This window comes from Budorcas taxicolor, chromosome 25, assembly GCF_023091745.1.
Source record: "Budorcas taxicolor isolate Tak-1 chromosome 25, Takin1.1, whole genome shotgun sequence".
NCBI classification, from domain to species: Eukaryota; Metazoa; Chordata; class Mammalia; order Artiodactyla; family Bovidae; genus Budorcas; species Budorcas taxicolor.
The window spans coordinates 28,020,594-28,047,924 of NC_068934.1; the positions used below are offsets into that span (position 1 = coordinate 28,020,594).

At 39.4% G+C, this 27,331-nt stretch overlaps 1 protein-coding gene across 1 annotated transcript; it reads left to right on the forward strand.

Moving 5' to 3' along the window:
- Window positions 1-12,370: 12,370 nt before the first annotated feature.
- On the forward strand, window positions 12,371-13,312 carry LOC128068822 (olfactory receptor 143-like). The gene has a single exon (XM_052662046.1). It carries the CDS (start codon window positions 12,383-12,385, stop codon window positions 13,310-13,312), a length of 930 nt encoding a protein of 309 aa, XP_052518006.1. The 5' UTR covers window positions 12,371-12,382.
- The last annotated feature ends 14,019 nt before the right edge of the window (window positions 13,313-27,331 follow it).

Consider the following 27,331-nt stretch of genomic DNA (forward strand, 5'->3'; position numbering starts at 1 on the left):
TGGGAGGGGGGTTCATGTTTGGGAACGCATATACACCCGTGCTGGATTCATGTCAATGAATGGCAAAACCTATACAGTATTATAAAGTAAAATAAAGTAAAAAAAAAAAAAAAGCTAGTTCAGTTGCTGATAGCCTCCTTTGTGCTTTCCCTAGGGTGGCACTGCATGCTCAAGTCTGTGGTTTTCCCCAGGCCTGCAGAGCTGGGCCAGAATTTGAGTTGGTCTTATAATTAGTCAAAGACAAGATATGCCCCATTATAACTATCTGTGAAAATACACATCATCACTTGTGTATGTGTGCACTATGTTAACAACAAAATGTGCAGAATCACACTTTAGGAGATGTCTTATGCTGCAAAATGTGGGAAGATGCATACAAGAGGCTCTCAAGACCTTGACTGGGCTCCCAGTAAATGGTCTCTCCATGGGCAGAATGCTCCACTGCCTGTTACAGTTCTCCCTTAGCAACAGGTCTAGAACGGTCAGCTCAAAACAGTGACACACCAGGCTACATGAAAACAAATTGGCAGCAAGCACATTAAGGTCAAAAAACACTCAAGTTCATCTAGCACCCAGTGATCTTTTCCACCTGAACAAAACTCCCTGCTGTCACCACTCCCACCAAGTGAGCAGTGGCATTGGTGAACAAGGAGCTTTCAGAGAGCAAAAGTGCCCCGAAGCCCCATTGCACTCCCTTCTCCATGCTGGGAGAGAGAACTGTGACTTTGGCTCAGTGGCCTTGTTTCTTAAATTTTCTTTCCTGGAAATTCTTATAACTAAAATTAAAAACAGAAGTCTATTTATAATGAAATAGCAGAAATAGTATTTTCACAGTACTAGCACCTATATGGCCAGGGTGTGCATGGGGGGGGGGGGGGGGGGGCGGGGAGGGGGCTCTTTCTAAACATTTGGTACCAAAGGTATCATTCCAAATCAAAGTTATTCTCTGGAGCTGAAAGAAACACACACACACACACACACAAGAAAGGTAAGAGGACAGATTTTGCAGGTTGTTTACAAAGAGGAAAGGCTCCAAAAACAGGACGGAGTTGGGGTCTGCCAGGCACCTGTAAAAGCAAGGACCACTGCCACCTCATGGGGTGCCCATGAGGTGCCCATGAGGACCCTCCTAGCAGTGTGCTGGAGCTCAGCAGCTATCATTCTTGCCTTCACCTATTCAACAACAAGCACTCCACATTCAGCCTCTTTCCAGGCATGGCTGGGGATGGTATCTGTGTGTCTGTGGGGCATGCCAGGGACTCTTCATGGGCAAGGACATCATCTATCTAGATCAGGTTTGATTGTGTGCAAAGCCTAATGTATCCACTCATCACAACATGCTGGCCAGAGCCTTGGGGGAGGAGTTGGCCAGGTTTCTTCAATTGGCCTGGACAGGGAAACCCCTTAAGGAGCCCCTGCCCCCTTGTCAATGACCAGTCCTATTGTACTTCCCAAGAAAAGCATTTTTTAATCTGGCTCCACCCCTCCCTCAAAAACTGCCTGAAACAAGCTCTGCTTCCTCACAGCAAAAGGATAAGCCATCAGGAAAGGAAATTAGAAACAACTGCTTCTAGGAAGGAATGCTATGACAAACCTAGACAGTGTGTTAAAAAGCAAAGACATCATTTTGCCAACAAAGTTCTGTATAGTCAAGGCTATGGTCTTTACAGTAGTCATAAATGATTTTGAGAGCCTGACCATAAAGAAGGCAGAGGGCCCAAGAATTGATGCTTTCAAACTGTGGTACTAGAGAAGACTCTCACTGAGAGTCCCTTGAATAACAAGTAGATAAAACCAATCAATCTTAAAGGAAATCAACCCTGACTACTCACTGGAAGGCCTGATGCTGAAACCAATACTTTGGCCACCTGATGTGAAGAGCAAACTCACTTGAAAAAACCCTAATGCTGGGAAAGATTGAAGGCAGAAAGAGAAATGGGTGACAGAGGATGAGATGGTTGGATGGCACCACTGATGCAATGGACATGAACTTGAGCAAACTCCAGGAGATGCTGGGGGACAGTGAGGCCTTGCCAGCTGCAGTCCATGGGGTCACAGAAGAGTCAGACACAACTTGGCAACTAAACAACAAGCAAGAAACGTGCCTGGAGGCAGGCGGGTAGGCAGTAAAGAATTGGGAACACAAGCACGACAGGAAGTGAGTCTCCATCTGCCTAAAATGCCAAGTGGGAGAGAAAGGGCCTGAGGAGGTGGGAAGTCCCAATACAGAGGATGGTGGCTGCTGCTGCTGCTGCTGCTGCTAAGTCGCTTCAGTCATGTCTGACTCTGTGTGACCATATAGACGGCAGCCCATCAGGCTCCCCCGTCCCTGGGATTCTCCAGGCAAGAACACTGGAGTGGGTTGCCATTTCCTTCTCCAATGCATGAAAGTGAAAAGTGAAAGTGAAGTTGCTCAGTCGTGTCCGACTCGTAGCGATCCCATGGACTGCAGCCTACCAGGCTCCTCCATCCATGGGATTTTCTAGAGACAGCAAAGACTCAAAGAGCAAAGAAGCTGTAGAGCCAGGAACTCATGAGCACAGGCAAATCCTGAGAACACAGAAAACTCAAGAGAGGAGGCCTTAAGAAAATAGAGGAACTGAAGTACGGAAAGGTTACCCCTACAAAATGGTGGACTGAGGCACAAACAGATGGGACCCTGAAGTGAAAGATGGCCCAAAAGGGGGCCTGAAGCTCAAAGACATGGTGGAGGCACACATGTGAGAATGAGAAGCTGAGAGCCCAGATACTGGGGTATGAGAAGAGACAAGAGTTGGGGAAGCAAGGCCTGGGGCAGTGAGGGCCCAGACCCCTGAGACCAGAGAGGCCAAGGCCAAGGGCAGGGCATCCACTGGGTGGGCCCCAAGGTGAGCCACGGTCTGGCCCTGATCAGCGGCTTCCAGGATCTTGCACGTGAACTCACCTGATGGTCCCTCATGTCCTCCTCAGCCACATCCTCTGGCCGGGCCGGGCCTTGCGCCTCCATTTTGCAGAATCTCCCAGCTGCAGGCAGGCTTCTCGTGTGCATGCTCTGCTCGACACCACATAGGGGTCCTCCCAGTCAGGCAGCCATGGGCAGCTCAGCTGGCCTGGGATCCCCAGGCTCCAAAGCAAAAGATGCACCTTTGTCCTCGTGGGACACGCCAGGCTGCTACCAGCTGGTGGGCCGCCTAGCTTGAGGCTGCTGTCGGCCGTGGTGGATGGCGCTGGCTGCTGATCTGCCCGAGTGGCTTCTGTGCCGTCCATCTTGCAATTGCTACCGTACAAGGCCTCGGTGGTGGCCCAGGCCACGTGTGTCCATAGCCACCACCCACCCCCTACCCCTTCTCGTCTCCTTTGGAAGTCTTCTTGGGGTCACTCCTGTCCAGCCGGCCGCCTGAAGCCCTCAGGCTGCTTCCCTTAGGGCCCAGCCCATGCAGAGACCAGGGAGCTCTCACTCAGGACTGAGCCAGGCCTCCAGCTGCCTCCTGCGCCATTCAGGTCTTCAGAGACTCTCCAGGGAAGATAAGAGTGAGGCTGCCCTTATGCAAAGACACAGGTCTCTGGGGGAGGCTGTGGCGGGGCCTTGGGACTGCTTCTTGAGTTTTGGGAGGTTGTGATGGAGCCCCCCTTGGTTCTCACGCCGTGTTGAGCTGTGGCAAGCCTAAAGCTGAAGCAGCAGTGGTGACTGGTGGGTGGAATCGAGCGGATGGAGCATGTGTTCCTTACTTCCCGCACTATTATTCATCATAAGCTAATCAGCCAGGAAAAGGTATTTGAATACAACAAGATTTTTAGTATCTATTATTTATTATTATTGTTCCATCAATCCCGGTACATATGGAATAAGGTTTCAGAATTGCAAACACTGTGAGAAACGAATTCAGCAACTAGAGTGCAGTATCTAAACACAATTCTTTTTATCTTTAACCTTAAAATATCCAGTCAAAATTTGGCATTGGGAGGAGTCCTTTGTAAAATATCACAGACTCCCTTTATTCTTACATGAACTTAAACACTTTTTGAAGCATCAGTATTTCTCATATTGTTGTGTGCATTGGTTGATTTCCAGAATGTTGGTATCATTGTGTTTGCCAGTTTTGTAAGTTTATAGACGTGCTGTGGAGATTTGCTGACCTGCCCGCTCAGCTATAACTGGACATTTCACTAAAGAAGCTCCTTTTAATTTGACTTACCTATTGTTTTCAGTAAATAGGAACTGTATTTGCAACTTCTTTTTTGGTGGAAAAATCCAAACTCATTTGTTGCAAATGAATGTATGTTATATGAAACAGAACTTTTGGGGAAAACCATTAGTGACGTTGTTTGCCAAAGAAGAAACTAGAGCCTTCTCATTTGAGAAGTGAGGTACAAAGATTACACAAATTTCAGTGACTGATTAACTGAGAATTAAAGAACCCTAAAATCTTATATTGCAAAGTTTATTCATATTTCTAACTTTGAATTTAACCCATTTGACAGCTAAGTGTTTTGTCAGTTCATACTTTGGCTTATATATGTAAGGAGAAAATACTGTATTCTAGTTAATGTAAGTAAACAGTAGAAAATGACTCTAATTCACTGCTGTATGTCAACTATATCTCAATAAAAGTAGGAAAAAATTACTAGCTCTTTTAAATAGAGTTAATTAAAAGAAGATGGGAATTCAGATCACTGGTTTGAGATTATAAAACCAGGATTGGCAAACAAAGCATCTTACAGATGTGGACACCGGCTTGGTAGACAGATGTTCCGCAAGAGTGGGGCAAGCCAAAGGAATAGCAGCTGTACTGCTGCTGACAAAGGATGTTCACCCAGTTCTGAGCAGTTGGCCACAATTATATCATGTAATGTAGTTGTGAATATGTTTTGCCCTCACTGTCAGGAGAACAAAGGGAGTCAATGGTTCTACGCCCTGAAGTTCAGACTTGTGGGAAAGCATTTAAAAGAAGAGACTATCAAGTCAGATGGTCTGAACTTTAAATCCAGGCTGAGTCTCCACTTTCTAATTGTGAGATTTTAGACAATTTATGTGACCTCTTTCACCCTTGGTATCCACATCTGCAACATAAGAGTAATTGTCCTTTGAATTAAATGACTTACTACATGTAACATAATGAAACACTGCCTGAATCATAGAGTCTGACAAGTATTTGCTTTCCTTCTGCTTATTCATATTCACCAGTATGTATCACCTGAAACTGTCCCCCACTTGCCTCTTGAACAATTCTGTTTTATGTCTATTTATGTACCTCAAGTTAAAGTGCCCCAAACTGCATTCAACATTTACTTGTAATTCTCAATGCTGCTCCTCCTCTGGTCATTATTTTCTAAGCTTTTTTCACCCCTAGGCAACAAGCTAAATTCATAAACTAAATGTAAACATATTCTTCTCACTCAACTTTATCCAACTTCTAGTCCCAGAGAACATATCTCTTTGAAACCCTGATCTGGCCTTCCCTCTCAGTTACATTGATTTGATAAGCTTCTTGTCTAAAGTTTAAACTACTCTAATAGGAATAGGCTACCCACTCCAGTATTCTTGAGTTTCCCTGGTGGCTCAGACGGTAAAGAATCTGCCTGCAAAGTGGGAGACCTGTGTTTGATCCCTGGGCTGGGAAGATCCCCTAGAGAAGGAAATGGCAACCCATTCCAATATTCTTGCCTGGAGAATCCCCATGGACAGAGGAGCCTGGTGGGCTACAGTCCATGAAGTTGCAAAGAGTCGAACACAACACAACTGAACAACTAAACACGCAATAGTTTCCCGTGTGAGTTCCTGTGGAATCTTTTTTACCTCACTCTCACCACACACACATACACACCCACACTCTCTTTATTGCAATATGGCTATAACTAAAATTTTAGGTAAATATTGGCAGTTAACATTATTAAGACAATTTTAAACATCTATTTACAGAGATACATCAAATATAATTATTGCTTTCATTTGATTTGTTGTTTTCCTTGAAGGGAATATTTTTAGGGGCTTTCATTTGCTTCATATTCTATAGATTTCTCTGATTTATCCCTTTTGTACAGATCTCCTTTCATTATATTCAGCTGTAGCTATATGATGTTAGCTGCTGTTCTTAAAATGTTGCCTTCCTTAGGAAGTCTTTCTGAGAAATTCATGATCCACTCAAGTGTTGATAGACTGTCCTCTTACTTTAGTGAAATCTAACATCTTGAGATCCCTGTTCACCATCTTTCTGAGGATTCTCTTCACCTCTTATATATGTTAGATTCTCTGTTTCTGCATCCCATATTTTCCTGTTTCTTGGTTTTCTTCATTTTTTAAATGAACTTTATTTTTTAGGACAGTTTTAGATTTATAGAAAAAAATAAGAAAATAGTACAAAGAATTCCCATATACTGAAAACTATTTCCCCCATTATTAACATTAACATCTTACAATGTGTTTGTTACAATTAGCAAGCCAGTGTTGTTATGTTATCATTAGCTAAAGTTCATACTATACACAGATTTCCTTACTATTTACTTAATGTCCTTTTTCAGTTCCAGGATCTCATCAAAGTTACATTACATTTAGTTGGTATGCCTCTTTAGACTCCTCTTGACTATGTCAGTGTCTTTCCTCATTTTTGATAGCACAAATGCTCCATTAATTTCCTTAGAAAGGGTGCATGGAATGCAAACTTTAGAGACATTGCATTTCTGAAATGTCTTTAATTTTGGCTTCCTATTTTTTTCATAGTTTAGTAAGGTATGAAATTCTAGGTAACTTTTTCTCAGCATTTTTAAGCCATTGAATCCCTGTGTTTATTTGGAATGCATTGAATCTCTAGATCTGTTTTGGGGCAAATGGAAATAAATGTTAGCAACATCAGATCTTCCAATCCACAAACGTGGTATATCTCTTTTTATTTGTAAACTTTTTATTTCTCAGATCAAGGTTCTGAAGTTTTCAGTTTAGAGGTTTGCACATCTATCATTAAATTTATTCCTAAGTAATTTTAGTTTTATGCTATTGTAAATGGTATTTTTATTAATTTCATTTTCCAAATATTTGTTGCTAGCATTTAGTAATGCAGTCAATTTATGTTTAATGATCTTATATCTTGAGATCTTGGTACATCTTCTTATTCTAATATTTTTATTTTGTGGATTTTCTACATTAATAATCATATTTTCTAAGAATAATGCTAATTTATCTTCTTTTTCAGCCTGATATCATTTTATTTTATTTTAATGTCTAATTTCACTAACTAAGGTCTTCACCAAAAATAGAAAAAAGAAGACATTCTTTGCTTGTTTCTAATCTTACAGGGAAAGCTTTCAATTTATACCATTAATTATGTTAGATTTTTTTATAAATTCCCTTTGCCAAAGCGAGAGAATTCTTTTCTGTTCCTGTTTTTCTGAGATTTTTGTGATAAATGGATATTTTTTACCGTATGCTTTTTCAGTATCTACTTACCTGATGATACTGTTTTCTCCTTTATTCTGTTAATATTGTGAATTATATTGAATGGTTTTCAGAGGTATAACCAACTTTGACTTCTTGTGCTGAACCCCACTTAATTATAAAGCATTATCATTTTTATAGAACACAATATTAGACTAGTAATATTGTATAAGTGATTTTTACACTTACTTTTTTTTCTGTCGTGTGTATTGTAGTTCATATTTTTTTTTTGCACTTACATTTATGAAGAATATTGGTATATATTTTCCTTGTAATTCTATGTCTTATTTGGATATCCAGGTTATGCTGCCTCATAAAATATGTTTGAAAAATGTTTTCTCTTTATCTCTTTTCTGAAAGAATTTGCATGCACTTGGTATTATTTCTTCTTTTCATGTATGATAGAATTAACCTGTGAAGCCATTAGGCTTGTGAGCACAAGATGTGGGCACATGTGTGTGAAGGATTACTTACTAATTCAATTTGTTTAATAGATAAACTATTTTTCACATAATCTATTTTGGCCTAGTAATTCTTTACATTCTTTTAGCTTTTCAATTTTATAAGGAAAAAGTCTGTATTTTGTATGACAATATAGTTATTTCCAACAAGTTGGTTGACTTGAATAAACTAGCCACCATATTTCCAGTAACACATCTAGTAATTTTCTGAATATTTACTTTTTCTGAAATAACACAAATCTAAATGATAAATGGTGTTTTTAACAAATTAAAATGAAAATAGTATTTTTGAGTTCACTGAGAAGTGAACCACCTCTGCCATGCCATGTCATGCTAAGTCACTTCAGTTGTATCCAACTTTGTGCGACCCTATGAACTGTAGCCTACCAGACTCCTCTGTCCATGGGATTCTCCAGGCAGGAATACTGGAGTGGATTGCCATTCCCTTCTCCAAGACATGTATCCATTCTCCCCCAAACTCTCCTATCATCCAGGCTGCCATGTCTCTAAATCAATACAATATACCTTTTTAAAATATGCAGATATATTTAAAATAGTATTTTTGAGAAGACTTTCAGGAAACCAAAAAAAAAAAAAAAAAAAAAAAGCAAATGCCTAGACCTGCACCTCCCAATAATTCTGGTAAAAGCAATACAGAACAAAAAGAACAAGTAAAACTCCATAAAAAACAATATTCACAGCATAATCCAAAAACAAAGAAAATGCTCACACTTCAAAATAACTGTAAATTAAGAGAGGAAAAGCAAATCCCAGGGAATAGTTTTTCTCACTTCTACAATGGAAGCTTCAAGCCTTTGCAATGATCAAGAGCAGGTGGAAAAAGCTGTTGGGAAGATGAAACCGTTTTGGTTGTGGTGGATCTAATTTGATCCAAAGCCACAGTCAGAAAGAAAAAATTCACACTAAATGTGAAAAGAAAAATGTGTCATGAGAGATCATAGTAAGATATACAGGAAGGGAAGAGAAAAGATATGCAATCTGAAGTGTCACCTCTTGGTACCTCAAAAGAAGAAAAAGTTAAAATTATGAAAATAATGTGTGTGGAGTAAAGAAATAAAAGACGCATAACATAGCATAGACCTTTATGTCCTAATGGTCTTAAAAATAAAAATCTTAAAGACTGAAACAAGGAAAAGAAGAAAAAAATGCAAAATCAAGCAAGGAGTGAGATTCTTCAATGGGTCTCTCTCCAATCACTTTGTGAGAACGATACTCTCTTGAAATCTCACCCAGCATTATGCAATTGAGGATGAGATCATTATCTTGGCATTGGTCATGTTTGAAAGATGCATCTCTTTTAACAGAATACTAAAATTAAAACTATGGATAGTGAACATCAGATAGTGAGTCTTTTCCTCTCTCTTTATTTCTTCTCCTCATTTTGGACTTTAAAAGCTCAAAATACCTGTTGGATAATCTTGGGTAAAGGGCAATAATGTTCATGCCTGCCACATGTTGACACTGGAAGTTATCAAACCAGGTACCTATATAAGAATTACATAATTTCATGTGATCTGAGTATATGGTGGACATTGTTGCATTTTCTTCTTCAATCCATCTGCCAGAGACAGATGGCAATTGATCTCTGGTTCCTCTGCCTTTTCTAAATTCAGCTTGAATATCTGGGAGTTTTGGTTCACATACTGTTGAAGCCTAGCTTGGAGAATTTTGAGAATCACTTTGTTAGCATGTGAAATGAGTGCAGTTGTGTGGTAGTTTGAACATTCTTCAGCTCTGCCTTTCTTTGGGATTGGAATGAAAACACCTTTTCCTGTCCTGTGGCCACTGCTGAGTTTTACAAATTTGCTTTCATATTGAGTGCAGCACTTCAACATCATCATCTTTTAGGATTTGAAATAGCTCAGCTGGAATTTCATCACCTCCAATAGCTTTGTTTCTAGTGATGCTTCCTAAGACCCACTTGACTTCAAATCAAAACTACAATAAGATCACCTCACACCAGTCAGAATGGCCATCATCAAAAAGGCTACAAACAGTAAATGCTAGAGAGGGTGTGGAGAGAAGAGAACTCTCCTACACTGTTGGAGGGAATGTAAATTGGTACAACCACTATGGAGAACAATATGGAAGTTCCATAAGAAACTAAACATAGATATACCATATAATTCAACAATGCCACTCCTGGGCATATATCCAGAGAAAAACAGTTTTTGAAATGATACATATGCCCCAGTGTTCATTGCAGCACAGTTTACAATAGCCAAGACATGGAAGCAACTTAAATGCCCATTGACAGAGGAATGAATCAAGAGGATGTGATACATATATGCAATAAAATATTGCTCAGCCATAAAGAAGAATGAAATAATGCCATTTGCAGCAACATCAATGGAATGGAAGATTATCATATTAAGTAAAGTAAGCCAGACAGAAAAAGACAAATATCATATGACACTGCTTATAGGCAGAATCTAAAAACAAATGATACATACAAACTTACTTACAAAATGGAAAGAACCTCATAGACTTAGAGAATGAACTTATGTTTACCAGGAAGGAAGGGCTGGAGGGAGCGACAGATTGGAAGCTTGGGGCTGACATTTACACACTGCTACATTTAAAATAGATAACCAACAAGGACCTACTGTATAGCACAGGGAACTCTGCTCACTAATTTGTAATAACCTGAAAGGGAAAAGAATTCTAAAAAGAAGAGATGCATGTATATGTATAATTGAATCACTCTGCTATACACCTGAAACTAACATTGTTAGTCAACTATACTTTATCTTTGGAGGAAAAATGGAGAGGACCAGACACTTTTTACTTGATATATGTCTCAATCATCTGTGGTTTCAAAAATAAGCACATATTACTTTATAATTAAGGCATCAGTAAAAGTAGTAAAAATTAATTTCAAGATGCTCCTGTGATACTGTTTCTCAAATGTATCTAAATAAATTTAAATATGTCTCAATTAAAATTTTTAAAAAGGATTCAGTGTTCCATTTACTGCCAGATTGAAGACAAGAGGGCCACATGATGATAAATGGAAGCAGCCTAAGCAAACTGAGAGTGACCCGCAACTGACAGTCAACGAGAAAATGAAGCTCTCAGTTCCGAAACCACAGAAATCGAGTTCTTCCAACAACCTGAATGAGTTTGGAAAAAAATTATCTGTAGAGTCCCCAGAAGAAAATAGAGCCCTGCCCACACTCTGATTTTAGCCTGAGCAGAGAATCCAGCCATGCCATACCAGACTTCTAATTTATGGAATAACTGGGTATTTAAGTCACTACATTTATGGTACTTTATTACACATCAATAAATTCTTAATGTGAACTGATACTTGGAGAGGAACATTAAATCCCAAAGGTACCAATATCAACTTATTGATGAAGTCGGTAAACACAGGCTCAATAATTTTTTCCCTAAGGAGCCGGATCAAACTTTGATCCTAAATGAGGCTCATTTTCCAGCTTCCAAACAGCTTGCTGAGATCCACAGAGAATGAGATGTATTCACATTATCAGCCAGATGATGGTTTGGAGACAGAAATTTGCACTTGCCTGGTCCTGAAGACATTATATGCAAATCCACAAATAGATGGGTGTTGCCTCCTCCATTGTCAGAACCTTTGTATCCTTCAGGCCAGGGAAAGGAAAAGAACACTTAAGGCCTAGGAGACCTCCAGGTAGAAGGAAATTAGACAGCAAGTCTTCTCTGTTCTGATGTTTTCATTCGCACCACTACAGCAGTGGAGAGGTGTGGGAAGCCACCTGCCTTTCTTAAACAATTCATTGTTATTTTGAGGTAAGATTGGATAAAGGGGATAGGTAGGAGAAATGCAGAATCATATGGGGACAGTCTCAGCATGTTCACTAAGTCTGGTGCTGACTTTCTAAAGGGTAAGAGGGAGAGACCCTGATGCAGGGAAAGACTGAAGACAAAAGGAGAAGGGGGTGACAGAGGATGAGATGGTTAGATAATATCACCAACTCATTGGAGAATATAGTGTTGGATAGAGGAGCCTAGTGTGCTGCCGACCATGGAGTCGCAGAGTCGGAGACAACTTGGCAGCTGAACAACAAACAAACAAATAACAAGAGGGAGAGAGTGAGTTGAGCAGTGAGCACAGTGGGTATCACACTGACTTCTTTGTCCAAGCTTCAGGAATTTCCGTAGAAAGTGGTCCCAAGTACCACTCTGGACTCCTTTCCTCTCTTGTTGTATGGCTTTGGCCATCCTAATCATATCTTCAAAATATTGTTTCTTTATCTCTCCAATGTGAGCATTGCTTTAGGCCCCTGCTAGTCAGTCAAAAGGAGGTCAGGAGTTGCAGCTGAGATTTGAAAACATGAAAAGACAGTTGTGAGAAGACAGTTGAAAGATAGGGAGTCATCACTCACTGTCTCAACAGGCACACTTGAGCCCCAGTGGAACAAGTCTTCAGCCTATTAACAAAGGGTCTGAATCCCTCCCTGATGTAACGTTCTTTTCTGAGGAATCACAGATCACACTACTGTCAATAATGGCTGTGGGAAATGATTCTTCAGTAACTGAGTTCATCCTGGTGGGATTTACAGACCTCACTCAACTCCAGTTACCCCTCTTCTTACTCTTCTTAATGAACTGTATGATCACTGTGGTAGGGAATTTGAGCTTAATTAATCTGATATACTTGAACGCTCATCTCCATACTCCCATGTATTTCTTCATCTTCAATCTATCCTTCATAGATCTCTGCCACTCCTTGGTCATTACCCCTAAACTGCTGATGAGCTTTGTGTCAGAGAACACCATCTCCTTTGAAGGATGTATGGCTCAACTGTTTTTTTTCTGTTTCTTTGTCCATTCAGAATGCTATGTGTTGACAGCCATGGCCTATGATCGCTATGTGGCCATCTGTAAGCCCCTTTGGTACACAGTCACTATGTTCCCTCAGGTCTGTTCTCTGCTCATGTTTGGTTCATATGCAATGGGGTTTGCTGGTGCCATGGTCCATACAGGGGACATGGTTAGATTGTCCTTTTGTGATTCCAGCATCATCAATCATTACATGTGTGACATCTTCCCCCTCCTCCAGCTGTCCTGCAGCCGCACTGATGCCAGTGAACTGGTGGATTCCATTGTTGTGAGCACAGTTGTAATAATATCTAGCTTCATCATTTTTGTTTCTTATGCTTTGATCCTCTCCAATATCCTCCACATCTCATCAGCTCAGGGTTGGTCCAAAGCCTTCAGTACTTGTGGCTCCCACATAATAACTATTGCCCTCTTCTATGGTTCTGGGTTGTGCACACATCTCAAGACCTCTTCAAATGGTTCCATTGGCCAGCGGAAGTTCTTATCGGTATTTTACACCAATATAGTCCCCATGTTGAACCCCCTCATCTATAGTCTAAGGAATAAGGATGTCAGACTTGCAGTGAAGAAAACCCTGAAGAGAGTTGCAAACTAAGCATAACCAGATATGTGTGTGTGTGTACCCGTGTTTTGTGTATGTGTGAATGTGTTTTTCCATAATTTTCTTCAGAACAAGGTTTTTGCCTGAGATCCTTTTTGCTCTCTAATCATGCCATTTAAACACGCAAATATTATTGAGTCTCATGATTGTTCTCAGATCCGTGCTTACTCACTGAATGAGCTTTATCCTTAACAATGGGCTGTTTGATTCCTTTTCGTTTTTAGACTACCTTGCACTTTGCCTTTCCATGTACTTTTCATATATCAGCATGAATGTGGAATGCTGACTGATGAGGCCACCCCTCTTTGTTTTCCCTGAAAAAAATGTTAATATGGACCTTTCTGTGTTTAACCATTTTAGGAATTTCTACTGTATAAGTTATAAATTTTCTAGAAATTCAGAGCTCTTTTAGTCGTGTTTTCTATTATTGTGCATTTTCAGACTCAGTAAAGCTTCAGTGGTATCTGTGAAATATTTATGATTAGTCAACAGGGAAAAGTTATGACCAACCTAGATAGCATATTCAAAAGCAGAGACATTACTTTGCCAACAAAGGTCCATCTAGTCAAGGCTATGGTTTTTCCTGTGGTCATGTATGGATGTGAAAGTTGGACTGTGAAGAAGGCTGAGCACCGAAGAATTGATGCTTTTGAAGTGTGGTGTTGGAGAAGACTCTTGAGAGTCCCTTGAACTGCAAGGAGATCCAACCAGTCCATTCTGAAGGAGATCAGGCCTGGGATTTCTTTGGAAGGAATGATGCTAAAGCTGAAACTCCAGTACTTTGGCCACCCCATGCGAAGACTTGACTCATTGGAAAAGACTGTGATGCTGGGAGGGATTTGGGGCAGGAGGAGAAGGGGACTACAGAGGATGAGATGGCTGGATGGCATCACCGACTCGATGGACGCGAGTCTGAGTGAACTCCGGGAGTTGGTGATGCACAGGGAGGCCTGGCGTGCTGCGATTCATGGGGTCGCAAAGAGTCGGACACGATTGAGCGACTGAACTGAACTGAACTGAACAGGGATCACAAGTATTCACTTATAAGGTTAAGTATGAAATGTGTTAGTACCAAGTAGGAACTGAGAGAAATGAACCTAGTTACTTTAAAACTAACTTAGTCTGACTTATTATAATAGTAAAAGCATCAAGGATATGATATATGTGTATATATGCATGTATTGTGCATGCTCAGTCACTGTATCTGACTCATAATTTTGTTTACACCTCTACCTCATCAAATAGAATTTGACCATCTATTGTTTATTCCTTTCTCCTACACGTGGTTAGACTAGAATCTGACAAAAATAAATATTGATGAAATTAATAGCTTGAACTTGTTTGATACAGGTTTTCTGTAAAGCAAACTAGGAACTTCCCTGGCAGTCCAGTGGTTAAGATTCTGTGTTTCTACTCCAGAGGGTGCAGGTTTGATCCATGGTTGGGGAACAAAGATCCCTCATGCTGTGCAAAGCAAACTAAAAGTTTATGTTTGTAAAAACTTTCCTTTTTTTAAGAAATGAGTTTTCTTAAAATCTGTGGCTATAAATCTTCAAAATTGAAAAAAGGTCTGTTTAGATACAATAGAAAAAAATGCCATTCTTTTCTCAGTTTGAAGTACAGCCTGTTGCATTTCTGATAAAGCAGGTCTAGTGATGATGGAATCCCTCAGCTTTTGCTTATTCCTGAGTCTGTTGTAACATAGGTGTCTTTCAAACTGACTAATGCTTCAAGTAACCAGCACTCCTATTTGGAAAGTAACATGTTCCTCCTGAAGAATTTAGATTCCTTTTGGAAAAAAAAAAAACTGCTTGATTTGGTTACAACATAAATTAGGTAAAGTATGCAATTTTACCTTCAGAAACTTAAGATAAAATAAGGATGTGTTGTACTACTTATCATATATATGAAATTTAAAACCTATCTCCAAAATGTAACCTATGTCTACATTAGTTGTTGTTTAGTCACCACGTCGTAGCCCACCAGGCTCCTCTGTCCATGGAATTTCCCAGGCAAGAATACTGGAATGCTTTGCCATTTCCTTCTCTAGGGGATCTTCCCTACACAGGGATAGAACCATGTCTCCTGCATTGGCAGGTGAATTCTTTACCACTGAGCCACCAGGAAAGCCCCATGCCTAAGTCAGTAGAAGATATAAAACCAAGTAAGTAAATTAGCTATGCCTTCAAAGCGACTGTGACATTTTTGGAAAACAGAATATATTGGTAAGTGGAGAAAACCCTCCTATACCACTGTTCCAGTCTGAAATGTTTGCTTTTAGGCAGGCTAACTGCACAGTTGTCATCCTGTGAATTGACTAGTCTTCTGAATTCACTCTTTCCTAAATCCTAAGGCTTATTCATCCTCTAGTTGTAACTCAGGAAATGGTACATCTAAGATAAAAAGCAGATTAAATCAGAGTGCACATAGAATGCTACCATCTCTGTAAAATCAATAGGATAATATATAGCATATATATAGTATTAATTTTTAATACACCTATGTAAAAATTTGTGTACAAATGCCCAAAAATGTATTTGATCAGTCTCTTTCTGATAGATAACTACGTTGATCCAAGTCTTTTGTTATTACCTGAAAAATTGAAATTAATAAACCAATACATAAATTGTTAGTCATGTGTAAAAATTTTTAGAGTGCATTTACTAAGCCTAAGAATACATATACAAACATACACATATATATATATGACTATTTAATGACTATTGTCCAGTTGCCCTAATTGAATATATTTCTTTTAGTGTGTTAAATTGCTTCTTGGTACAAATGCCTCCTTCTGTACTTTTTTTCATGATGCTGGGGCTAAGCCTCTGGATATTATTTTTCTACTTTGCCAGCTGGCTTACTGTTTGGTTCCACCAGTATCCAATACTGCTGCCAGAGATAAAAAGCATCTTGAAAATATGAAGACAGATTGAAACAAGTTAAAGGAAAATGACCTGAATTTTCTTGGCATCGGTTTAATCACATGCAAAGAAAAAACAGCAAGTGTTCCACTCCCAAATGTCATATTGAATATTATGTAAATAAACCACTAGCTGGAGTTGAAAATATAAGTTCACTGTTTCAATAAATATGAGAAAACAAATGTGTAGGCATATTTCTTGGAGGATAAGCTTCCATTCAGTGTCATGTTGATAAGATTCACTGCCCAGCTTCCTACTATCGAATCCATGTAGGAGAGAAACACCTCCCCTCTGTCTCTAGGCTCATAGAAAAGAGACACACTGACCTAGTTGCATGCTTCCACCTGAGAAATTAACCTGAGTGGGAATGATGTGAATGCAGTGAGACAGTTGGGAACTATTTTGGTGGCTGCAGCAGTATCCAGGGCCTATGTCAGTTGTAAAGAGCAGGGCTGTGGCATTGTGTCAAGATCGTTTCTGCTGAAATATGCCCTGCTCCTGGCCTCTGGGTTGCTTTGGTTCTGCCTTTTCTCCAAGTGTATTTTTTTTTCAGTTTTTAAATTTTATTTGTGTGGGAATAATGTAGCAACAGTGCAGCAACAGAATTATAATAGATACTATACATCAGATTGATTATATTCTTTGCAGCCAAAGATGGAGAAGCTCTATACAGTCAGCAAAAACAAGACTGGGAGCTGACTGTGGCTCAGATCATGAACTCCTTATTGCCAAATTCAGACTTAAATTGAAGAAAGTAGGGAAAACCGCTAGACCATTTAGGTATGACCTAAATCAAATCCCTTATGATTATACAGTGGAAGTCAGAAATAGATTTAAGGGCCTAGATCTGATAGATAGAGTTCCTGATGAACTATGGAATGAGGTTCATGACATTGTACAGGAGACAGGGATCAAGACCATCCCCATGGAAAAGAAATGCAAAAAAAGCAAAATGTCTGTCTGGGGAGGCCTTACAAATAGCTGTGAAAAGAAGAGAGGCGAAAAGCAAAGGAGAAAAGTAAAGATATAAGCATCTGAATGCAGAGTTCCAAAGAATAGCAAGAGGAGATAAGAAAGCCTTCTTCAGTGATCAATGCAAAGAAATAGAGGAAAACAACAGAATGGGAAAGACTAGAGATCTCTTCAAGAAAATTAGAGATACCAAGGAACATTTAATGCAAAGATGGAATCGATAAAGGACAGAAATGGTCTGGACCTAACAGAAGCATAAGATATTAAGAAGAAGTGGCAAGAATACACAGAAGACTGTACAAAAAAGATCTTCATGACCCGGATAATCACGATGGTGTGATCACTCATCTAGAGCCAGACATCCTGGAATGTGAAGTCAAGTGGGCCTTAGAAAGCATCACTATGAACAAAGTTAGTGGAGGTGATGGAATTCCAGTGGATCTATCTCAAATCCTGAAAGATGATGCTGTTAAAGTGCTGCACTCAATATGCCAGCAAATTTGGAAAACTCAGCAGTGGCCACAGGACTGGAAAAGGTCAGTTTTCATTCCGATCCCAAAGAAAGGCAATGCCAAAGAATGCTCAAACTACCGCACAATTGCACTCATCTCACATGCTAGTAAAGTAATGCTCAAAATTATCCAAGCCAGGCTTCAACAATAGGTGAACCATGAACTTCCTGATGTTCAAGCTGGTTTTAGAAAAGGCAGAGGAACTAGAGATCAAATTGCCAACATCTGCTGGATCATCAAAAAAGCAAGATAGTTCCAGAAAAACATCTTTTTCTGCTTTATTGACTATGCCAAAGCCTTCGACTGTGTGGATCACAATAAACTGCAGAAAATTCTGAGAGATGGGAATACCAGACCGCCTGACCTGCCTCTTGAGAAATCTGTATGCAGGTCAGGAAGCAACAGTTAGAACTGGACATGGAACAACAGACTGGTTCCAAATAGGAAAAGGAGTACGTCAAGGCTGTATATTGTCACCCTGCTTATACGCAGAGTACATCATGAAAAACGCTGGACTGGAAGAAACACAAGCTAGAATCAAGATTGCCAGGAGAAATATCAATAACCTCAGATATGCAGATGACACCACTCTTATGGCAGAAAGTGAAGAGGAACTAAAGAGCCTCTTGATGACAGTGAAAGAGGAGAGCGAAAAAGTTGGCTTAAAGCTCAACCTTCAGAAAACGAAGATCATGGCATCTGGTCCCATCACTTCATGGCAAATAGATGGGGAAACAGTGGAAACAGTGTCAGACTTCATTTTGGGGGCTTCAAAATCACTGCAGATGGTGACTGCAGCGATGAAATCAAAAGACGCTTACTCCTTGGAAGAAAAGTTATGACCAACCTAGATAGCATATTCAAAAGCAGAGACATTACTTTGCCAACAAAGTTCCATCTAGTCAAGGCTATGGTTTTTCCTGTGGTCTGTATGGATGTGAGAGTTGGACTGTGAAGAAGGCTGAGCGCCGAAGAATTGATGCTTTTGAAGTGTGGTGTTGGAGAAGACTCTTGAGAGTCCCTTGGACTGCAAGGAGATCCAACCAGTCCATTCTGAAGGAGATCAGTCCTGGGATTTCTTTGGAAGGAATGATGCTAAAGCTGAAACTCCAGTACTTTGGCCACCTCATGCGAAGAGTTGACTCATTGGAAAAGACTCTGATGCTGGGAGGGATTGGGAGCAAAGGGAGAAGGGGATGACAGAAGATGAGATGGCTGAATGGTATCACCGACTCGATGGACGTGAGTCTAAGTGAACTCCGGGAGCTGGTGGTGGACAGGGAGGCCTGGCGTGCTGCAATTCATGGGGTCACAAAGAGTCTGACACGACTGAGCAACTGAACTGAACTGAACTAAGAAGCTGGAAGACTTAATGGAGAAAGTAATGTTTAAACAGAGAACAATAGAAAACTATAAAACACTGATGAAAGAAATCAAAGAGAACACTAATAGATGGAGAAATATACCATGCTCATGGATCGGAAGAATCAATATAGTGAAAATGAGTATACTACCCAAAGCAATTTACAAATTCAATGCAATCCCTATTAAGCTACCAGCCATATTTTTCACAGAACTGGAACAAATAATTTGAAGATTTGTATGGAAATACAGAAAACCTCGAATAGCCAAAGCAATCTTGAGAAAGAAGAATGGAACTGGAGGAATCAACTTGCCTGACTTCAGGCTCTACTACAAAGCCACAGTCATCAAGACAGTATGGTACTGGCACAAAGACAGAAATATAGATCAATGGAACAAAATAGAAAGCCCAGAGATAAATCCACACACATATGGACACCTTATCTTTGACAAAGGAGGCAAGAATATACAATGGAGGAAAGACAATCTCTTTAACAAGTGGTGCTGGGAAAACTGGTCAACCACTTGTAAAAGAATGAAACTAGATTGCTTTCTAACACCGCACACAAAAATAAACTCAAAATGGATTAAAGATCTAAATGCAAGACCAGAAACTATAAAACTCCTAGAGGAGAATATAGGCAAAACCCTCTCCGACATAAATCACAGCAGGATCCTCTATGATCCACCTCCCAGAATACTGGAAATAAAAGCAAAAATAAACAAGTGGGACCTAATTAAAATTAAAAGCTTCTACACAACAAAGGAAAATATAAACTAAGTGAAAAGAAAGCCTTCTGAATGGGAGAAAATAATAGCAAATGAAGCAACTGACAAACAACTAATCTCAAAAATATACAAGCAACTCCTGCAGCTCAATTCCAGAAAAATAAACCACCCAATCAAAAAATGGGCCAAAGAACTAAATAGACATTTCTCCAAAGAAGACATACAGATGGCTAACAAACACATGAAAAGATGCTCAACATCACTCATTATTAGAGAAATGCAAATCAAAACCACAATGAGGTACCACTTCACACCAGTCAGAATGTCTTTGATCCAAAAATCTGCAAGCAATAAATGCTGGAGAGGGTGTGGAGAAAAGGGAACCCTCTTATACTGTTGGTGGGAATGCAAACTAGTACAGCCACTTTGGAGAACAGTGTGGAGATTCCTTTAAAAATTGCAAATAGAACTGCCTTATGACCCAGCAATCCCACTGCTGGGCATACACACCAAGGAAACCAGAATTGAAAGAGACACATGTACCCCAATGTTCATCGCAGCACTGTTGATAATAGCCAGGACATGGAAACAACCTAGATGTCCATCAGCAGATGAATGGATAAGAAAGCTGTGGTACATATACACAATGGAGTATTACTCAGCCGTTAAAAAGAATACATTTGAATCAGTTCTGATGAGATGGATGAAACTGGAGCCGAATATACAGAGTGAAGTAAGCCAGAAAGAAAAACACCAATACAGTATACTAACACATATATATGGAATTTAGAAAGATGGCCATGACGACCCTGTATGCAAGACAGCAAAAAAGACACAGATGTATAACGGACTTTTGGACTCAGAGGGAGAGGGAGAGGGTGAGATGATTTGGGAGAATGGCATTGTAACATGTATACTATCATGTAAGAATCGAATCGCCAGTCTATGTCCGACGCAGGATACAGCATGCTTGGGGCTGGTGCACGGTGATGACCCAGGGAGATGTTATGGGGAGGGAGGTGGGAGGGGGTTCATGTTTGGGAACACATGTACACCCATGGTGGATTCATGTCAATGTATGCCAAAACCAATACAGTATTGTAAAGTAAAATAAAGTAAAAATAAAAAAAATTTTTTAAAGAATAGAAAGACTAGATGGAAGTGGAGGAAAATGTTATTAGTGGTCAATTTTCTTTTTCTCTCTAGGATCATCTGTGTTGTCTAGATAATCAGGCAAACAATTTTTTTTTTTAAAGGAGATGCTATCATACAAAAAAATTATAAAATAGGGAGTTCCCGGGTGGTCTAGTGGTTAGGATTTGTTGCTTTGACTGCCATGATCTGGGTTCAACCCCTGGTCAGGGAACTGAGATCCTGTAAGCAGTACTGCATGGCCCCCGACCCCATCCCCCCAAAAAAAATCTAAAACTACTTTTCATCTGCATAGACGCCTATTCCTTCTTTTAAATCAGTTCTAATGAGGTGGATGAAACTGGAGCCTATTATACAGAGTGAAGTAAGCCAGAAAGAAAAACACCAATACACTATACTAACGCATATATATGGAATTTAGAAAGATGGTAACGATAACCCTGTATGTGAGACAGCAAAAGAGACACAGATGTATAGAACAGTCTTTTGGACTCTGTGGGAGAGGGCAAGGGTGGGATGACTTGGCAGAATGGCATTGAAACATGTATAATATCAAATGTGAAATGAGTCACCAGTCCAGGTTCGATGCATGATACAGAATGCTCAGGGCTGGTGCACTGGGATGACCCAGAGGGATGGTATGGGGAGGGAAGTGGGAGGGGAGTTCAGGATGGGGAACATGTGTACACCCGTGGTGGATTCATGTCGATGTATGGCAAAACCAGTACAATATTGTAATTAGCCTCCAATTAAAAGAAATTATATTTTAAAAAAAATAAAATAAACAGAGAACAGAAGAAGGAAATGATTTAACTGAACAAAACTACAAGTGTGTATTGTTGGATGAAAAGTGTGGGAGCAGGACAAGGAGAGCATATTCAAGAAGGAAAAGCATGAAGATGAAAAAGCATGAAGCAATCCAGGGAGAGGATAAGCATGAAGTGGAATTTATATGGCAATTACAAATTAGGATTGAAAGAAAGCACAATAAAATGTTAATAGCAGTTCATTTTGGATGATGTCTAAGGTGTGGCTTAGAATTTAGGGTAAGGATCTACTCAGTTTCAGGAGAAGCTATAATATAGACAGGTGTCCAAAACTAAGGCTGGGCATCAATAGAAGAAGCTAGAGGAGATTGCAGCAGGCCAAAGAGGATGAAGACTCAGAGATTTAACATATACCCCCCGAATATTGAGTTTAGGAATAAGGCTAATATCTCTGATTGATGGGCATAAATACCCATATTGCCCATTTTGGTTTACTTTCAGCTCGGAAGCTGAAACCATCCTGGATGAGATGAGGTCAAGACATGTGTCATACCCGAGCTCACAGCCCCTATTGAGGAAGAGGAATTTCCTCACAGAGCCGGACAGTTAGCAGTGAACACTAGAGGCTTGCAGTGAGGAAGGAGAGTTTATTGAAAAGAAATAAACAGACTTCTGACATAGACATCAAAAGGGGGTAAAAAAAATACTGCCCTACCCCCTGCCCCGCCGCCCCGCCACAGTCATGTTAACTTGAGCAGAGCTTTATATACCTTCTAGACAGCTACTAACAATGGATTAAAAGAATGCTTCAAGATTGTAAAAGTTTTACCAGACCCCTTTCCCAGGGCATACATCTTGATATAACATCAGCACAAAATTGACCAAAAGGAACAAGTTCCTGTTAAGGAGGAAAGAACGTGCCTTTGAGCAAGGTATACTATAACTTGGACGAGGCCTGCTATAGAATGTATACCTCCCTAAGGGCCTTGGACTACTTGTCAACCTGCCTAAAGAATGTTATCTATCAAAATGAATATAGATGAACCAGCAGAACACAAATCTCAGAACTTGAGACTGTGTGTTACAGGAAAGCATGGAGAGATGCCTCCCTCTCCAGGGTTACTAGGCTGAAAAACTCATGCTGTTTTCACTATACCTCTATTATTTAGAAAAAGAACATTAAATGAATTCACTGCTCTGATCTTTCTTGCAGTGATGAGTCTCCTAAATAATTAGTGGTAATACTCATTGATTGATTAGTTCAATCATTCTACAAAAAAATTTTAACACCTATCGTAGTAGATGCTACATGTGGGATATAATACAGAACAAAACAGAGTTCCTTACATTCATGAACTCACACTATAGAGAGGAATTGTAGTTATGAATTATCCTGTTTCTCTAATTATATCAAACAGAAAATAGATCAAAATATGATTAAGAAAAGTCAGTCCATGAAGGAAGCAATTTGGTTTCACTCAGATAAAAGTGACCCTTTTTCATTTGTGATTAATATTGCTTATTTTTTAAAGGAGAGAAGATTTTGTGTTTTTCTGGTTGTTTTTTCAATATCATCTAATCCTTCCCAAGTATCATCAGAATTACAATTATAATTAACAAATGAAAGCACCAAATAATTTATTTCATTATGAAAGTTAATGATAATGGGTGTTTGCCCTATGGAGTTCATGGTGGGATTTACTCTGACTCACAGTCTCCTAATAACCAAAGAAGAGGAAAAGTAAACTCTTAGCTAAGATCACCAACAAAACCTGCTTGGAAGATTTTGATCTAAAGCACCTGTTTCTGAAACTTTCTCTTCTAAGTAAGATAGACAGTTGGAGGTTAAGAAAAAAACCCAATAATATTAAACTCGTTTAACTGGCTTAAAGAGCACAGATGAGGGGGAAACCTTTAAGATCTAGGGCTAAGCAGAGGTTTTTAAGACTTGGCATCAAAAGCACAGTCTATAAAAGGAAAAACTTGCAAATTTAAACTCACCAAAATTAAATGGTTTGGCTCAGTCAAATACCCGGTTCAAAAGATAAAAAGGAAGGGAGATAGAGATAAAGTATTTGCAAGCATAAAATCTCATAAATATGTCAAGATTATATATTTTTAAAAATGCTCAAAATGTAAAGAAGTAGAAAATGTGAAAAAGATATGAATAGACATTTCGCTGAAGGTGAGGAGGGTCTTAAAGATGTTGAGCATTATCAGTTCAAGTCAGTTCAGTTCAGTCGCTCAGTCGTGTCCGACTCTTTGTGACCCCATGAACCGCAGCATGCCAGGCCTCCCTGTCCATCACCAACTCCCAGAGTCCACCCAAACTCATGTCCATCGAGTCAGTGATGCCATCCAACCATCTCATCCTCTGTCGTCCCCTTCTCCTCCTGCCCTCAATCTTTCCCAGCATCAGAGTCTTTTCAAATGAGTCAGCTCTTCACATCAGGTGGCCAAAGTATTGGAGTTTCAGCTTCAACATCAGTCCTTCCAATGATACAATTAAAACTACAATGAAGTAGCATTGCATATTTATCAGAATAACTAAAATGAAAAACAATGACAGCACCAAATGCTGACAGTGATACAAAAAACTACAACAATCATAAGTTCAGGGTGGGAATATAAAATGTTAAAATCACTCTGGAAAACAATTTTTTAGGTCCTAAAACTGAACATGTATCTAGCTAGCAGTTACAACCTTGGGGATGCACCCCAAAGCAAGGAAAACTTATCTTCACACAGAAATGTGGATGAACTATTGATACAGGTAACAGTCGAGATGAATTTCAAGGGAATTACACCAAGTGAAAAAAGTCAGTCTCAAAATGTTACATATTGTATTGTTCCATTTAAATGATATTAATTAAATGAAAAGTAATACAGATAGCAGACTAGTGGCTTAAGGAGTAGAGTTAAAAGCTGGCAATGAAGTTTAAGGAGGAAGATAAACATAACAAATTAAGAACATCACAAGAGATCTTTGTGGTGATAAATCTGTATATTGAAATACTGAGGTATTGAACATACAAACCTACGTATGTGACAAAACTTGTATAGAACTATATATATGCACATATATGAATGAATCAAAGTAAGACTGAGAAATATGAATAAGATCAATGTATTGTGTCAGTGTCAATATCCTGGTTGTGCTGCTAGATTATAGTCTTAAGGTGTTACCATTGGGGAAAGTTGAATAGAAGTTACACAGCATCCCTGTATTACTTTAATAACTGCATATGAATCTACTATTTTAAAAGTTTTAATTTTAAAAAAGATAAAAGATACAGGCTTTTATCTCAGAAATAGAAATTAAATCTTTTAAGGGAATTTTTTAAATTATATTCTCCTTGAAACTAAAATCTTAAGATATCACCCATTTAGATTATTGTTTTATTATCTTGAATTTAACTCGAGATGAATAATAATGTAATCAACACTGTAGGGTTCCCCTGGTAGCTCAGCTGATAAAGAATCTGCCTGCAATGCAGGAGACCCTGGTTTGATTCCTGAGTCAGGAAAATCCCCTGGAGAAGGTATAGGCTACCCACTCCAGTGTTCTTGGGGCTTCCCTGGTGGCTCAGATGGTAAAGAATCCACCTGCAATGTGGAAGACCTGTGTTTGATCCCTGGGTTTGGAAGATACTCTGGAGAAGGGAACAGCTACCCACTCCAGTATACTTGCCTGGAGAATTCCATAAACAGAGGAGCCTAGTAGACTACAGTGAGGTCACAAAGAGTCAGACATGACTTAGCAACACTGACTTCACTCAGGCAACATTGTACATACTAGAATAGCTTTCTTAAGTTTTAGTCTGTCCTTTACACATATTGTTATGGGGCATCCTATGTGCATGTTGCTCCTATCTGAATAAATTTCCCCACTAATAAAGCTACCCAAATACACCAGGGGATTCTGAAGATTCAAGATGGGCCCACTGGGAAGATGGCTGAGCACCAAAATCACAACTATTGAACGACCACTGACAGCAAAACACTTGAACCCACCAAAAAATAGCCCACATCCAAAGACAAAGGAGAAGCTGCAACAAGACAGTAGGAGGGATACAGTCAAGATAAAATGAAATCCTGTACCTTCTGGGTCCAGCAGCCCACAAAGTGGAGAACAGTTATACCACCGGAGTTTCTCACTATTGTGAAGGTACTGAACCCCACATCAGATTTTCTCTTACAAAGCCTCATCCACCAGAGGGCAGACAGCAGAAGCAAGAATTACAATCTTTTCACTGCCAGAATGAAAACCACAATCACAGAAAGTTAATCAAAATGAGAATGCAGAGGATTATGTCCCAGATGAAGGAACAAGATAAAAACCCAGAAAAACAACTAAATGAAGTGGAGATAGGCAACCTTCCAGAAAAGAATTCAGAACAATGACAGTGACGATGATCCATGATCTCAGAAAAAGAATGGAGGCAAAGATTGAGAAGATGTAAGAAATATTTAATAAAGCCCTAGAAGAACTAAAGAGCAAAACAAACAGAGATGAACAATAAAATAACTGAATTGAAAACTACACTAAAAGGAATCAATAGCAGAATAACTGAGGCAGAAGAATGGATAAGTGATCTGGAATACAGGATGGTGGAAATTATTGCGATGGAACAGAATAAAGAAAAACAATGAAAAGAACTGAAAACAACCAGAGAAACCTCTAGGAAAACACTAAATGGACCAACATTCACATTATAGGAGGTCTCAGAGGTAGAAGAGAGAGAGAAAGGATCCAAGGAAATATTTGAAGTAATAGTAGCCAAAACCTTCCCTAACATGGGAAAGGAAATAGTCAACCAAGTCCAGGAAGTGCAGAGAGTCCCAGGCAAGATAAACTCAAGAACATGTCAAGACACATAATAATCAAATTGACAAAAATTTATGACAAAGATAAAATATTAAAAGCAACAAGGGAAAAACAGCAAATAACATACAAGGGAACTCCTGACTTCTCAGGAGAAATTCTACAAGCCAGAAGGTGACAAGATATATATATTTAAAGTGATGAAAAGAAAGAACCTACGACCAAGAATACTCTATCCAGCAAAGCTCTCATTCAAATTTGATGGAGAAATCAAAAGCTTTCCAGACAAGCAAAAGTTGAGAGAATTCACCAGACGAGCTTTACAACAAATGCCAAAGGAACTTCTATAGGCAGGAAAAACAAGAGAAGGAAAAGATCTACAAAAACAAGCCCAAAACAATTAAGAGAGTGGTAATAGGAGCGTACATATCAATAATTACCTTAAATGTAAATGGATTAAATGCACCAACCAAAAGACATAGACTGACTGGGTTAGTACAAAAACAAGACCTGTATATGTGCTGTCTACAAGAGACTCACCTCAGACCTAGGGACATACACAAGATTGAAAGTATGGGGATGGGAGAAGTTGTTCCACACAAATGGAAATCAAAAGAAAGCTGGAATAGCAATGCTCATATCAGACAAAATAGCCTTAAAAACAAAGACTGTTATAAGAGACAAAAAAAGAACATTACATAATGATCAAGTGATCAATCCAAGAGAAGACATAACAATTGTAAATATATATGCATCTGACATAGGAGCAC

Bases quoted from the DNA above. Each gene is read 5' to 3' on its own strand.
- LOC128068822 (XM_052662046.1), top strand. From the start codon at position 12,383: ATGGCTGTGGGAAATGATTCTTCAGTAACTGAGTTCATCCTGGTGGGA.